The sequence below is a fragment of the Equus caballus genome, chromosome 8, assembly GCF_041296265.1.
Source record: "Equus caballus isolate H_3958 breed thoroughbred chromosome 8, TB-T2T, whole genome shotgun sequence".
Lineage (NCBI taxonomy): Eukaryota > Metazoa > Chordata > Mammalia > Perissodactyla > Equidae > Equus > Equus caballus.
This window is the reverse complement of record NC_091691.1, coordinates 22863057-22875968: the sequence shown is the minus strand read 5'-3', so window position 1 is coordinate 22875968 and position 12912 is coordinate 22863057. Positions and strand designations below refer to the sequence as shown.

At 44.0% G+C, this 12912-nt stretch overlaps 1 protein-coding gene across 4 annotated transcripts in view; it reads right to left on the bottom strand.

The window, feature by feature from the left end:
* Positions 1-3422: 3422 nt before the first annotated feature.
* Positions 3423-12912, bottom strand: part of BRAP (BRCA1 associated protein) — a 28566-nt gene continuing 19076 nt past the window's right edge. For all 4 annotated transcript variants that reach the window (XM_001494131.6, XM_005612596.4, XM_014742197.3 and 1 more), the window contains 2 exons: positions 8363-8466; positions 3423-5897 (listed from right to left, as the gene is read on the bottom strand). In XM_001494131.6, coding sequence (XP_001494181.1) covers positions 5534-5897; positions 8363-8466 — 468 coding nt within the window. In that variant the 3' untranslated portion in view covers positions 3423-5533. The remainder of the gene's footprint in view (positions 5898-8362; positions 8467-12912) is intronic.

Sequence of the window (12912 nt, the reverse complement as noted above, 5' to 3'; positions counted from 1 at the left end):
ACTTGGGTTCACATAAGTGGTCAGTAATTCAATCGGGGTTCTTTAGCGTCGGTTACCTCCCTTTCCACAAGACTGTTATCTCAGAAGGTGAAGAACTGTTTTTTAAGAGTTCACCAAAAAGGCCGCCCTCTCCTGAGGGCTAATGGAGAAGAGATGGGGGCTTGGTGTGAGTTATCTTTTCCCGGGATTATTCCGGTTCCTAAAAGCAGTGAGCCATTTACAACTGTGAGAGGCAAAGGGGCCGCAGGGAGAGGGGAACCCAGCATAGCGGAGGAAAGGAACAGGAGAGAGCTGTAGCGTTACTCTGGCCAAACAGAGCCAGGAATCTCGCCAAAGAGAAAGTGCAGGATTGGCAGCAACAGAGATCCTGTACGGACTTTTAGGAAAGATTCTGGGCCAGAGCACGGGGCCTCCTCTGTCGGGGCCAGGAGAGTTCTGGCAGCAGCCCCCGGCCCAGGCATGTTCCCACATAATCGAAGTCGAACGTGCTGGGGGAGGGTGGCCAGAGGAGGCCTCTGAGCTCTTCCTGGCTGCAGAATCTCAGCATTCTGCAGTTGGCCCTCCTTGGGATCAAAGCCAGTTAGTGTTGATTTTCTGCAGCATGGAAACAAATGCAACGAAGCTGTTTTCCTGAGGCATGCATTTTGAAAAGAGGATTTTAATTTTTTCCCCCAAGGACAGGTGGGGCCGGGAGGTGGGGGAGTTGTGACGTGGTTCCTCTATTGCTGTGCCACTTGCAAACCGTTTGGGGCTCATAATTTCCGCGTGAGCATAAACTAATCAGAATGTGTGAGTGGGCATAGCTACGACTAAGGCTAAGTCTTTCACAAAAGATAATTCCTGGAAAAGCCTGCTGGCGGACCCTCTGGCTGTGTGAGATAAGTCACCATTTGTTTGCTGTCCACTGGAGTGTTTCCAAGAGAGCAACTCTCCTTATTCCTCCTAAAATTTTCCGTTTACTCTTCTTCACTTCTAGGTCTTTCTCTGTGATCTGTTCTTCTGCCCAGAAATTAGCTCGTGTTCCTTCTTTTCAGCTGGCACTGAAGTCGTTTGCTGCTAAGCATGACGTTAACGATGTAAAGTGACACAGGCAAGTTTCTCAAGTGGTGGAAACACCTCGTTCTTTTAATGGTCCTCGACTTCTCCCCACCCTCTAGGGGAAAGTCTGAACTTCCGGCCTATTGGGTCATAACCAAGGGACTGAGAATTTAGAATCAGGAATGGATACAGCTGGAGGGGTCTCAGTGAGCTCTTCCTTTTTAAATGGGGAAACAAATGTCTAAGATTTGGTCTGGCAACTGCTGCTGCTTCTGGGCAAAAGATGGCAAAGACGTCTCCTTGAGGGCTGGGTCAGAACCGTTTCTCCGATTCATTTTGCTCAGTGCTATAGGCTCACTTTTGTCTGTTGAAAAGGATTGCGCTATCATCGTGGTGTACTAGGGTAGATTCATCCGGGGTGTGGTACGCCCTTGCGTGCCAAGACCTGGCAGCCAGGTGATTTGATTGACCTCCCTCCCTGGACAGACTTCTGTGCGTTTATTTCGAGAGGCTGGATCTGAAAGGAGTTCGGGGTCAGGGGATTTGGAACTCGGTCTGGAGGAAGCAAAGCTGCTTTCGTTCACTTAGTGTGCTGGGCAATTAGCCTTGGAGTAACAAATGTTATCTGCACCAGCGCAGCCCCGTGCCAAGTACCAAAACCACATTTTCCAGATGATTCCAGTGAGAAGTTTCTGACCCAAAGCAATTCAAATTAGGCCCCAAAGACCACAATCATCTTGTATAAAACGACACTGTTCCTCTCCTCCTGGCCTTCTTTGATGAAAGAATGCAAAATCCAGGCTAAGCACCAACTGCAGAGCCCCTGTCATGCTCTCCTAAGCTTCCAGAGTTACCGTAAGAGACGCTCGTGGTTCATGGAAAGTATACTAGCTAAAATGACTCTGAAATACTTCTGGCTTCTGGAAGTACAATTTTCGAAATTAATGCCTGATAGAACCTACTGTGGAAAGTGTCTGAGCATTCCAGGCCAGCCACATGAGTTTCATGGATGCAAGGTAAGAAGGGTCACCATCAAGTGATAAATGGTTACTGTGTTAAAACTGAAAAGACGTGTAAAGGAGTCGATTATGACATTAATCAGGATAAAGAGGCCACAACCCATCCCCACCCCTCAACTCCCAAAAAAAGGTAAAAAATAGAAGCCTTATGTAACTTTCCTAATGCACCAATGCAAAGAATGTTTTTCGTTTGCTCCAGGCTGACCGCAGGACAGTGTTTCGGGGAGAAATCAACTTCACAGCGCAGAGGAGGAGGCACTTGGCTTTGGCTCTGGGGTAAAACTCAGAGTTCCTGGAGGAAAAGGCCTTTCTCCCTATTACTGCTTCACTCTTTCCTGTTACTGAAAATTTTTCACTTTAAAGGCCCCATCTGCTGGTATAGCCACTACGCAGATATTCCAGGACTCCTATTTCAAGAATTTTCCCAGGCAAGCAGACTGGCCAGCAGCAGGGGCCTGCCAGAGAACACTTGGTGGCTTCCTAAACTCGCTTAAGGTGATGACCAGGTCTTTGAGCGGTTCAGACGTCCCCCAGCACCATTCAGGAGCAGGAGCTGAGTCTTAACGGACTCCTGAAAAATTTGCCTTCTGCTGCCAGGAAAGACGTAACGCGGCAGAATCACCGCGACAGAGTGGATTCAGCTTTATCCTGGAGAGAACGAAATAGCTTTCCTCAAATGTTGTGAGAGTGACTTTCCTTTTTTAGATAAGCCCATGGACTTCGTCACACTAGCCCAAATTTGCCACCAGCTCAGGCAATGTGGCACCATGCACAGCAGCCAAATCTGAAGGATAGTGTTCGCGGCTTGTGGGTCCTGCCTGCACAAGGAGAGGGGGTTCCAAGTGACGACAGAAGGCTGTTCATTCGTGAACTGCCAAGTTCTCCACATCCTCCTGGCTGGCTCTTTAGATCCGCTTCTCAGCCCTTTTGTTGGGGATGACTTTGCTGTGCCAGCAGGGAGGGTAATGCTTTACCTTACCCAGCGTATCCTAACAAGGCCCATGGGTGACCATTTCCCAAAATAAAACAATCTCAGTGTGGTGTAGGGCCTGGGAAAAAGTCTCACGTGTAGAAACAGATTGTTTTCAGTTTGAAAAGGGTTGTGTGCCTGGGTCTTCTCCTACCCCGAGCCTCCAAATCCAGGTAATTTTCCCTATTCTGCATCTGGTTCAGCTACTTTTTATTAGTTTGTGAAGGTGGAGCAAAGGGGCGGAAAGATGAAGAATCCAGCTGCTCACTATATTGCTGACGGGTTGATTTCTATGCTGCTTTTTAAATCCAGGCCACTGACGTTTTCTTTGATTATTTAGATACAAGCTCCCAAGCAAATGTCAATCAAAGACACAAATTTCACACGGGGCAGAATCATTTCAAAGTTTGGTTATTTTAATGCAATTTCATTGTTCAAGGTAGGATGGCTATGTTAAGTGGTTCTTTTCCATCCTGAAGAAAACACTAACAGCTTCTATCTTATGTAATTTTGTCAAATTCAAACATGACTCTTTGACCTTTTTTTAAAATCATTTTCTTTACATATCTCGATAAGATTTTTTTTTAAACCTTCAAGTAGTTTGAAACATTTGCCTACTTGCTCATTACTCTGGGCACAGCCTTTCAGACCACTTATTCCCCTGTACGAAAATCTCTGTTCTCCCAGCTGGTGGTAGGGCTGCTTGATGGAGGTGATCATAGAGAAATGAGGAGCAGCAAGCTTTGTAAACTACTTCTAATTCTCTTCATTAGTATGCCACAATCCACTCCAGCTTCTGCAAGGTCAGACATGCAAGACAAATACTTGGCCAAAAAAGCAGGATTCTAACTAGTGTAAAAATAGATTTTAAATAAAATAGAATCTCTATAGGAGAGAGAACCAGGGTATGCTTTCCCCCCAACGCTCGCTTTAGACATCTGTATACGTAAGTCCAAGGGGGGCTGACAGGGTCGGTCCGCCCTAAGGAAAAACTGAGAATGTCTGCGGACATTCATTTGCAAAGTTACAGGCAAGGTTCTTGGGACATGCTGCAGCACATCCCACAAAATGGATGATCGGCGACAGACCTGGTGCGCTAACGACTAACATCTATGACATTTAGGTCAAAGAGGATGCGGCCTAACCGTAGGCTAAAAAAAAATTCTGAAATGTGATAATATGAAAACTTTGGCTAATTATAAAACAGAAAACAAAACCCATCATTTAACAGTATGTCTTGTTCACCTATCCAGCTATCTCTTTTGGAAGCTAAATTCCAACACAGGTCTTACTTTAATTTTGCTCAGTTACTGCACGTTATGAATTATTTGAGCTCCTGTTGCTAGACAAAGTACACAGCCCCTCTGTTGGCCCACAACAAGCATTACATGACTGTTTTAAAGGGGGCTCTGTTAAAATTCTAATTTTCAGATTTAGGAGCAGCTTTTGGTGATATCTTGAAAGCATAATTGAAAATCTGCCCAAGCTCCCTCTAGCCGCAACCTGAACATGCAGCCCAATCTTTTGTAAACATTCAGAAAACAGCGATCCCAGCAAAATACACAATCAGCTAGTCAGAGGCCTCACACTACATTTTCACACGGATGATAAATCTGCCTGCTTATTCTTGCTAGATGCTAGGAAATCCACTCTGAGATTAGAGTCTGGGAGCAACCATTAAGCCTCCTACTTATTTGAGGTTCATAATGAGGTGTGGAGTCATCAAAAATAAACAAAGTGGAAACATCATCATTTTTCCTAAACTAGGTCTACTCAGTCGGCCTTGGGCTGTTTGTTTTTCCTGGCTAGCCCTACAGCAAGAAGAGATGGCTGCTGGTGACAAGCCAGTGGTGCCTGGTTTACAGGCCCAGACTCTTTTCATATAACATTGAACCAGTTCTTCAATTCTCCAGAGGCAGGGACGGATGACAGTGATAGGAAACCGATGCTAGAGAATCTCCATGAGTCCTCCGCAGTCAATGAAACCTCTCTTTAATGCTAGAGAATTTCCATGAGTCCTCCACAGTCAATGCAAACCTCTTTAAAGCAGCTGCCGTGCCCTCAGGGAGGTTGGGTGCTTTAGTGCGAGGTAACATTACCTTCGAGGTGACAAAAAAATGTGACGTCTTAAACCGACCCCAGAACTGAACACCAAATACACCAATTTGATAAATACAACGGAAAAATGTACAGCAGAGTTGGGGCATCTATCAAGTAGGAAGGCAAAATGGTCATCAGAATGTCTGAGGTTAGTGAACTATTACGGTTGAAAAAGCAGCCACCTTTGCAAACACCACCCGTTCCCCTCACATAGTCATCATTCCAAATGTAGTCATCAACCCGCTACATTACACCACACGCTAGCAATGAAAGATCCGAACAACGGCGGCCTGACCTTCACTGGTACTTATTTAGGGTCCATCCAGCCTCCCATTTAGCTGAAGGCCCCCGCACACTCTCACTGTGCCAGGGAAGACAGTCTCAGGGACAGCTGTTTCTCGAAATGTCACTTGCCCCTCTTGCTGCGACTCTTCCGGGAGGGTAGCTTCCCACTGCCCCCTGAAGAGGGGCCGCTGGAGGCCGAGGCCACAGCGATGTTGATCTGGCCCTCCTGGATCTCCTGCCGCGTCTCGGCGGGCAGGTGGCTGATCTTCTGCTGTGTCTCCAGGTAGAACATGACGTCGCGCAGCTGCTCCTGGATCTCAGTGATCTGCAGGTCCTTCTGGTCACAGGTCTCCTTCAACACCCTCTCCTCCTCCTTCAGCTTGTTCTGCAGGAGGACTTGGTTGGCTCGTAAACACTTGTTCATTTCCTGCTCCTCTTTGAGCTCCGTGGTAAGTTTGGCCACTTTCGTGTTTAGCTGAGTGCACCTTTTGGAAAATAAAGGAAGACAAGAGCGCACTTGTCACTTGCTGACACAGTTCCCTTTCTGCTCTGGGATGGAACAGAGCAGCCGTGACCTCAGAATCCATTTAGGGCAGGCAGACTCCTCTGTCCCATGCCCAGGGAGAATGGTTTGCTGCCACCGCAACAGCTATGCAAAGCAAACGTTTTACTCTAGTTAACTCAAGTGTATCTTCAAGACAATTTTTTTAAAGCATCAGAAAGTTTTCAACAGCAGAAACTATTCTGCGGTTCATGGTAAAACTTCTGCCGCTTCTCTGTCCTGCAGTTGGTGGTTAAGTAGGTGGCTTAGAGATGATAGCAAGATAAAGAAGTTACGAAGAAAAGTGGCATTCTTGGCAAGTCAAGTGTTCTGACCTCACTGAATTTGCTGGAGAAGGGTTTTCAAGAATAAGGAATGCCCTATTCTTGATGCTCAATCTTACTCGTAAATAAAGAATTACAAATTAAAACACCATTTGAGATACCATTTTTATGTATCAGAATGCCAAAGAGCTCGGGCATGGGAACAGAGGCACCCCACACATTGGCATGGAGTGTGAACTGTACCAACGCTCTGGATGTCAACTTGGCAAGGTCTATGAATATCAAACTTTCACATGCCCTTTGACACAGCTATTCTGCTTCTAGGAATTTATCCTACAGAACAGATACACTCAGGACTGCACTAAGAGACACATGGAGAAAGATGCCCATTGCAACATGTTTATAGTAGTGTAAGACTTGAGACAACTTAAATATCCATCAATAGGGAACTGGTTAAAATTATTACAGGGACTCCATACAATGGAATACCATGCAGCCATTACAAAGATCAGGATAAATCTATGCGGCAGTATGAAAAAAAATCTCCAGGGGCCGGCCCCGTGGCCAAATGGTTAAGTCTGCGCCCTCTGCTTGGGTGGCCCAGGGTTCGCCGGTTCACATGCTGGCTGCAGACCTAGCACTGCTCATCAGGCCTCCCACATGCCACAACGAAAATATACAACTATGTACTGGGGGGCTTTGGGGAGAAAAAGGAAAAACAAAATCTTAAAAAAAAGAAAAGAAAAAATCTCCAAAATAGAATATTTTACCAAACAGAATACTTAATATTATTCTATTTTTGTAGAAAAAAGATTATGTATGTGAGATGTTGATAAATCTCTGTATATATCTCTGGCATTGTTAATAATGATTACCTCTAGATAGCAGGATCTAGGGGGTCAAAGAAAACGTCCAGTTTTAACTTTTTAATTTGTTAACACAAAGTTTTAGGGTGCTGAAAGTATAGAAGAATTTTTAAATTTTATTTCTATTAATGTTGTAGTGTTGCTTTTACATCAGTTAAAAAAAATACCTTTGGTGAAGAGCTTCTGTTTCAGGGTGATGAAAAATTTTGGAAGCAGAGTGTGTGATAGTTGCACAGCATTTGAATATACTTAATGTCACTGAACTGTACATTCAAAAATGGTTAAAGTCGCAAATTTTATGTTATATAGATTTTACCACACACACACACAAACACAAAACTATTAAAAAATTCCCACCTTTTGACAATGGGGGAAACAGGTGAAGGGTAAATGGGAACTCTTTGCACTATCTTTGAAACCTTTCTATAAATCTAAATTTATTCCAAAATAAAAGGTTTATTACAAAAAAAGAAAAACTTTTTTTTTTGAGGAAGATTAGCCCTGAGCTGACATCTGCTGCCAATCCTCCTCTTTTTTTTTTGCTGAGGAAGACTGGTGCTGAGCTAACATTCGTGCCCATCTTCCTCTACTTTTATACATGGGACGCCTGCCACAGCATGGCTTGCCAAGCAGTGCCATGTCTATACCCGGGATCCAAACCAGAGAACCTCGGGCCGCTGAAGTAGAACATGTGCACTTAACCGCTGCGCCACCAGGCTGGCCCCAAAATCCAATTATTTTTGTGAGTATAACTTAAACAGAAAGGTAACTTCAATCAGGAGCAACTATCTTCCCAAATAACAGCAGAGTATGTGCTTGGCATGCTGTTCATACGTTTTTTTCCTCCATATTCAACATCTCTGCCCTTTAATTCCTGTCCAAGTGCAGAACACACGCCGTCTCCAGCTTAGACTCTAACTGCCAGTTCCCAGCCACCATGGCTCAGAGAAGCTCAGGCTCTGGGCACAAAGAAATGACTTTCTACGGGCAAAAATGGAAGATACTTGTGCATACCATAAGCACAAACATCAGGAGAGAGCACTGCATTCCACATGGCACACATCTGCCATGAAACACCTTGTTTTTTAATAAACAGGGAGTCACAATAAGTTTGCTCCATATGTAGGGAGACCCCTGAAAGCCTGGTGATGTGTACACTTGAAAATGAGAGTGTTTCCATAGGAATGGAGGAAATTATCTGTTTATGGAGCCTGTTACAATAAAACAGCTAATTTAAAGAACAGACCAATTATACCTACTTTCTTTCCACAGACTGCTTTTCTTTTAGGAGATCATTTAGTCTGTGCTCCAGATTATCACATTTTTCAATTGTTTCTTTAAATTTGGTCTTCATGTTGTTAATCTGAAAGAGCAAACAGAGATCAGTTTCATTTCACAAAGACAAAGTTGTGTGGCCTTTGGGACTAACTTCACAATTTTTTTTTCAATTACCTGTATAAAACTTTGATAAGCTAAACTCAGAAAATGTGAGCCAATCCTTTAAAAGAATTCTGTAATAGGAATAAAAAATTCAACAAGTCCTTTTTTCTTATTGTTTCTCTATACCAGGATGAATGAGGGATTAGGAGCTGCTGAATGTCAAGTGAAACTGCTCGGAAGTAAAGAAAGGGCTTCAGGCGGCAGAGCAGGCGACGGTTTGTCAGAAGCCAGACCAGGGCCTCCCATTCTTAACTCACCATCGTTTTTCTCCTCCTGAGATTACATTCCAAAAGTTATTATCCAAATAATCTAAGAAACTAATCTAATCTAAGAATCTTGTGATAGCTGATTCTAGCTGTTTGGGGTTTTTTGGTCTCCAAACTATTAATTTTCTCATGAACCATAAAGCCATATGGAACATAAGTAGTTCGTTTTATTGAGTTTATTTAAAGGCAATATATACATATATACACACACACATACATATAGAACTCATTGTCTTACAAACTTGAGAGAATTAAAAAATTCTGTTGTATCATGTGTCAGATGGCAGCAATCCTAGCTAAGAGTCTGTTGAAGTGTAGCTGGTAGACACTGGATTCACTCAGGTGTGAGGATCCACAGATTTGGGAAATGCCTCAACCCCACGCTCTAAGGACATGAGGAGAAGATTAGGCAGGAAGCGAAAGTAGTGAGGCCGGGTGGATCATAAGGCAATGGTAACAGGAACTGAAAGTGACTGAGAATTTCAATCCTATGGCCCAGGCACCAGCTAGGTGTCTTATAAGTAGCATCTCCTTTATATCTTATAACAAGCCTATGACTTAAGTATGTCAACTTTTTACAGAAACTGAGGCTTACAGAAAGGTGAGGCAATACGCTAAAGGTCACCTAGCTGGAGTGTGGTGGGTTCAGGACTGGACCCCAAGTTTAGGTCCAAAGTCAAGTTCTAAACTTCTCTCTGCATTAGACTATAAGCCAAAGTGTATAGCAAAGGAAAAGTGACCCCTGGGCAAGATCTAAACTCTCGGCAGAGATCCATGATGCAGGCAATATTCATCATACCAGAGAAAGGGCCACTGCTTTTAATACTTTTCCTTTGCTGAGGAAGATTAGCCCTGAGCTAACACCTGTGCCAGTCTTCCTCTATTTTGTATGTGGGTCACTGTCACAGCATGGCTGATGAGTGGTGTAGATCCGTGCCTGGGATCCAAACCCATGAACCCAGGCCACCAAAGCAGAGTGCGCTGAACTTAACTATTATGCCACGGGGCCGGCCTTAAGACCTTCTTTTTAAACATTTGCCATACAGCCTGCCTAGCAGGTCTCTAACAGCATTGCCCTTTCTTTTCTTTAATTAAAAAATAACTGTTTTGTAGAAATTAATTTTGTGGCCAACTTCCATTAAGTCGGAAGAATATGCAATTAAAGGGAGATTTCTAAAAGTTCGATGTCATAAAAATAAAAATAGCTTTAAAATTGCTCTAATTCTATTTTGGTATTAATTTTCTCCTCAATATTCTTTTACAATAAGAGACCACTAGATCCTTTTAACATTTTCTCCTAAACTGACTCCTGTTACTTTAGGGAAACTGGAAAGATACTTAAGTCAAACACATTTAAATCAAGATGAAAAATATCAAGTAACCCCAAACAGCTTTTTAATATTGCTATAGACAAAAGTTACAATGGTTTAAATTAATGCTTTTTTAAACATTAGCCCACATAAAAACACTCAGTACACAAACACACACACACCCCCGAAACAAGAGTTTCACAAGACGTGTGATGTCCTATTCCATTTAATAAAAATGCCTGTTGTGGGGCTGGCCCCGTGGCCGAGTGGTTGGGTTCGCGCGCTCCGCTGCAGGCGGCCCAGTGTTTCATTGGTTCGAATCCTGGGCGCGGACATGGCACTGCTCATCAGACCACGCTGAGGCAGCGTCCCACGTGCCACAACTAGAAGAACCCACAACGAAGAATACACAACTATGTACCGGGGGGCTTTGGGGAGAAAAAGGAAAAAAAAAAAATCTTAAAAAAAAAAAAAAAAAATGCCTGTTGTGGTCCACCAAACTCATTTCACAATCCCCAGCTGGAAAAATACTGATTTACGTGGCGATAGAGGTCCAAAGAGAAAAGACGGACATCCAGGGGAATCACCGTCCTGACTGCCTGCTCTGCGTTCTTCATACGCGGCCCCCTAAGAACCTTCAAGTGGGTATGGGATTCATTTTCTAGAACAGTCTGCTCACAGGCTATAATAACTGCACTACCTGAGGCATCGGGGGACAGGAACAGTATCGTAACTGAAGTCCACAATGAGCTTCAACCTTCATCCCCTCCCCTCTCCCACATTAACTTTTTATGAGGCTCATGAACAAGAATCTCTGTCAGTGAAACCCACGGCCGGGTACTGTTTCTCCCTGCACATGTTCTGCTGCTGCAGGTGCCAATGGGCAGAGCACCAGTGGGACGGTGGCAGGAACTTGCCTCATCTATTAACTTAGGGATAAGTAACATTTGTTATCAGAAAACAAAACATCCTTTGCAAGTCCTTCAAGCTTTTATTCAGGGCTATCCTTGCCTCCATCTTACCCCCTAAAAGTAATCATCAGATTCACACATTTTAGCTTCCTTGCCCCTTGACTTGCTTTTCATGGGCACGTGTCAGGGAATGCAGTCACTCCTAGAGAATAAAGGCAGAAAGAATTCTGAGTTTAGTTCTCAAGGGTCTCCCTGAAGCACTTTAGGTGGTCACGCTGAGACAGTCCGAAGAAAAACTCCTTAGTGAGGCTGCACGGAGTTGTCAGTGCTCCTCCTTGGGCATCCATCACCGGACACCACATGGCAGCGACCGTGCTCTCTCTCTCGTTCTCTCTCTCTCTCGCTCTCTCGGGCTGTCGGAGGCACGTCCTTCCCACCATGCTCCAATCAAGCCCTATTCAGAACTAGAGCGCCAAGTGACCTCGAGCAGCTCTGGAAAGACACTTCTGTTGCTTGGAAGGTTCTCGTAAGAATTTCATCAAGAACCTTTAACTAAAGATCATTTTAAAGCTGGTGTTAACCTTTAATTTTTAAAACCTGATTTCTCTTCATTTGTAGGCATCCCCAGAAACTGGGGCCCATGAGCCCAGCACAAAATGAGGGCCTAGCTCTGCCTGCTTGGCTCCAGGATGATCCTAGCTACCAGAGGTGAGCCCCAAGCCTAGCTCTGCGGCCCCGTCTGAAGACCCAGTTGTGGGGATTCACAAAGTTACTAAAATAATCATTTAAAAAATTTAAAAGCCTTTATTTAATACTAGGAGAATCACTGAATTATGAACACTGTCCCTAGGTCCCAAGAATGGTTCCTAGAGCCCTAATTAATATACAAACCCACAAGTGCTCACCAATTTTCAAACTCCCTTCTTTGGAACTTTCAGGGTTCCTTGTATGTGCTGAAGACAAAGGAAAACCAAGCAGGCAGAGCTTTGGGCCCTCCGGCCTGGTTTCCACCAAAATCCCACGACTTTTCTCTTTTACCGGTTAGAGTAGTGAACGTCATCTTCTTTAAAGGATTTTGTTAAAATTGGAAAATGACTGCCCTAGAGCAGCAAGGCACCACAGTGACCACTGCAGCTCCAGCATCTCTGCCCAATTTTATTCGTGTCAATTCAAAGGGCTCAGCACCCTCTTGTTGGTGCAAAAGCCCACATTCAGCTCCCCAAAGCAGCTGTTCCCAAGCTGACAAACCAAGTGGCCGACTTAAATCACGAGCCCCCGTGGGCCTGCTTCTGTGTTTTAGTGGAACTGCACAAGGCGCTACAAACCTGACTGACGCTGACAAACAACCCACCCTCCCAATCCCAAAATACTTGAGCTTTTAAATCCGTTTCTTTTTTTTTTTTTCCTCTTTTTAGGGTACATACCAGGTATTTATCTTATTTCTCCTTATACTTAGCTCAGCACACAATAAAATTTTAATACATTCTTCTCGATTTACCTATCCCAGGTGAGAATATGTCTGCTTCCCTCCCCTTCTTAAATTATCCTCATTTGCAATAGCATATTTTTGTCTCTCCCTTTTCTTCTTTTTGACCAATTTCATTCTCATCGTGGTCTCGAATTTCTTGTTGCCTGAAAGTGCCTCTGGGGCTAAGTCTGTAATAGAATGATGATTCAAGTCTTTACCACTTCTCTCTAGAATCTTGATCTAGAGTTAGGTTACTAGGGTGAGCCAATTGATTCCAAATTCCTCTTTCCTTTTTTTCTCCCTCCTACCCAGCTTTATGGAGAGATAAGTGACATGTAACAGACAGTTTCCTTTTAGAGGCAAAACAGTTCTCTACCTATACATCAGACTGGGAAGGAAGAGTCTGAGACTCCT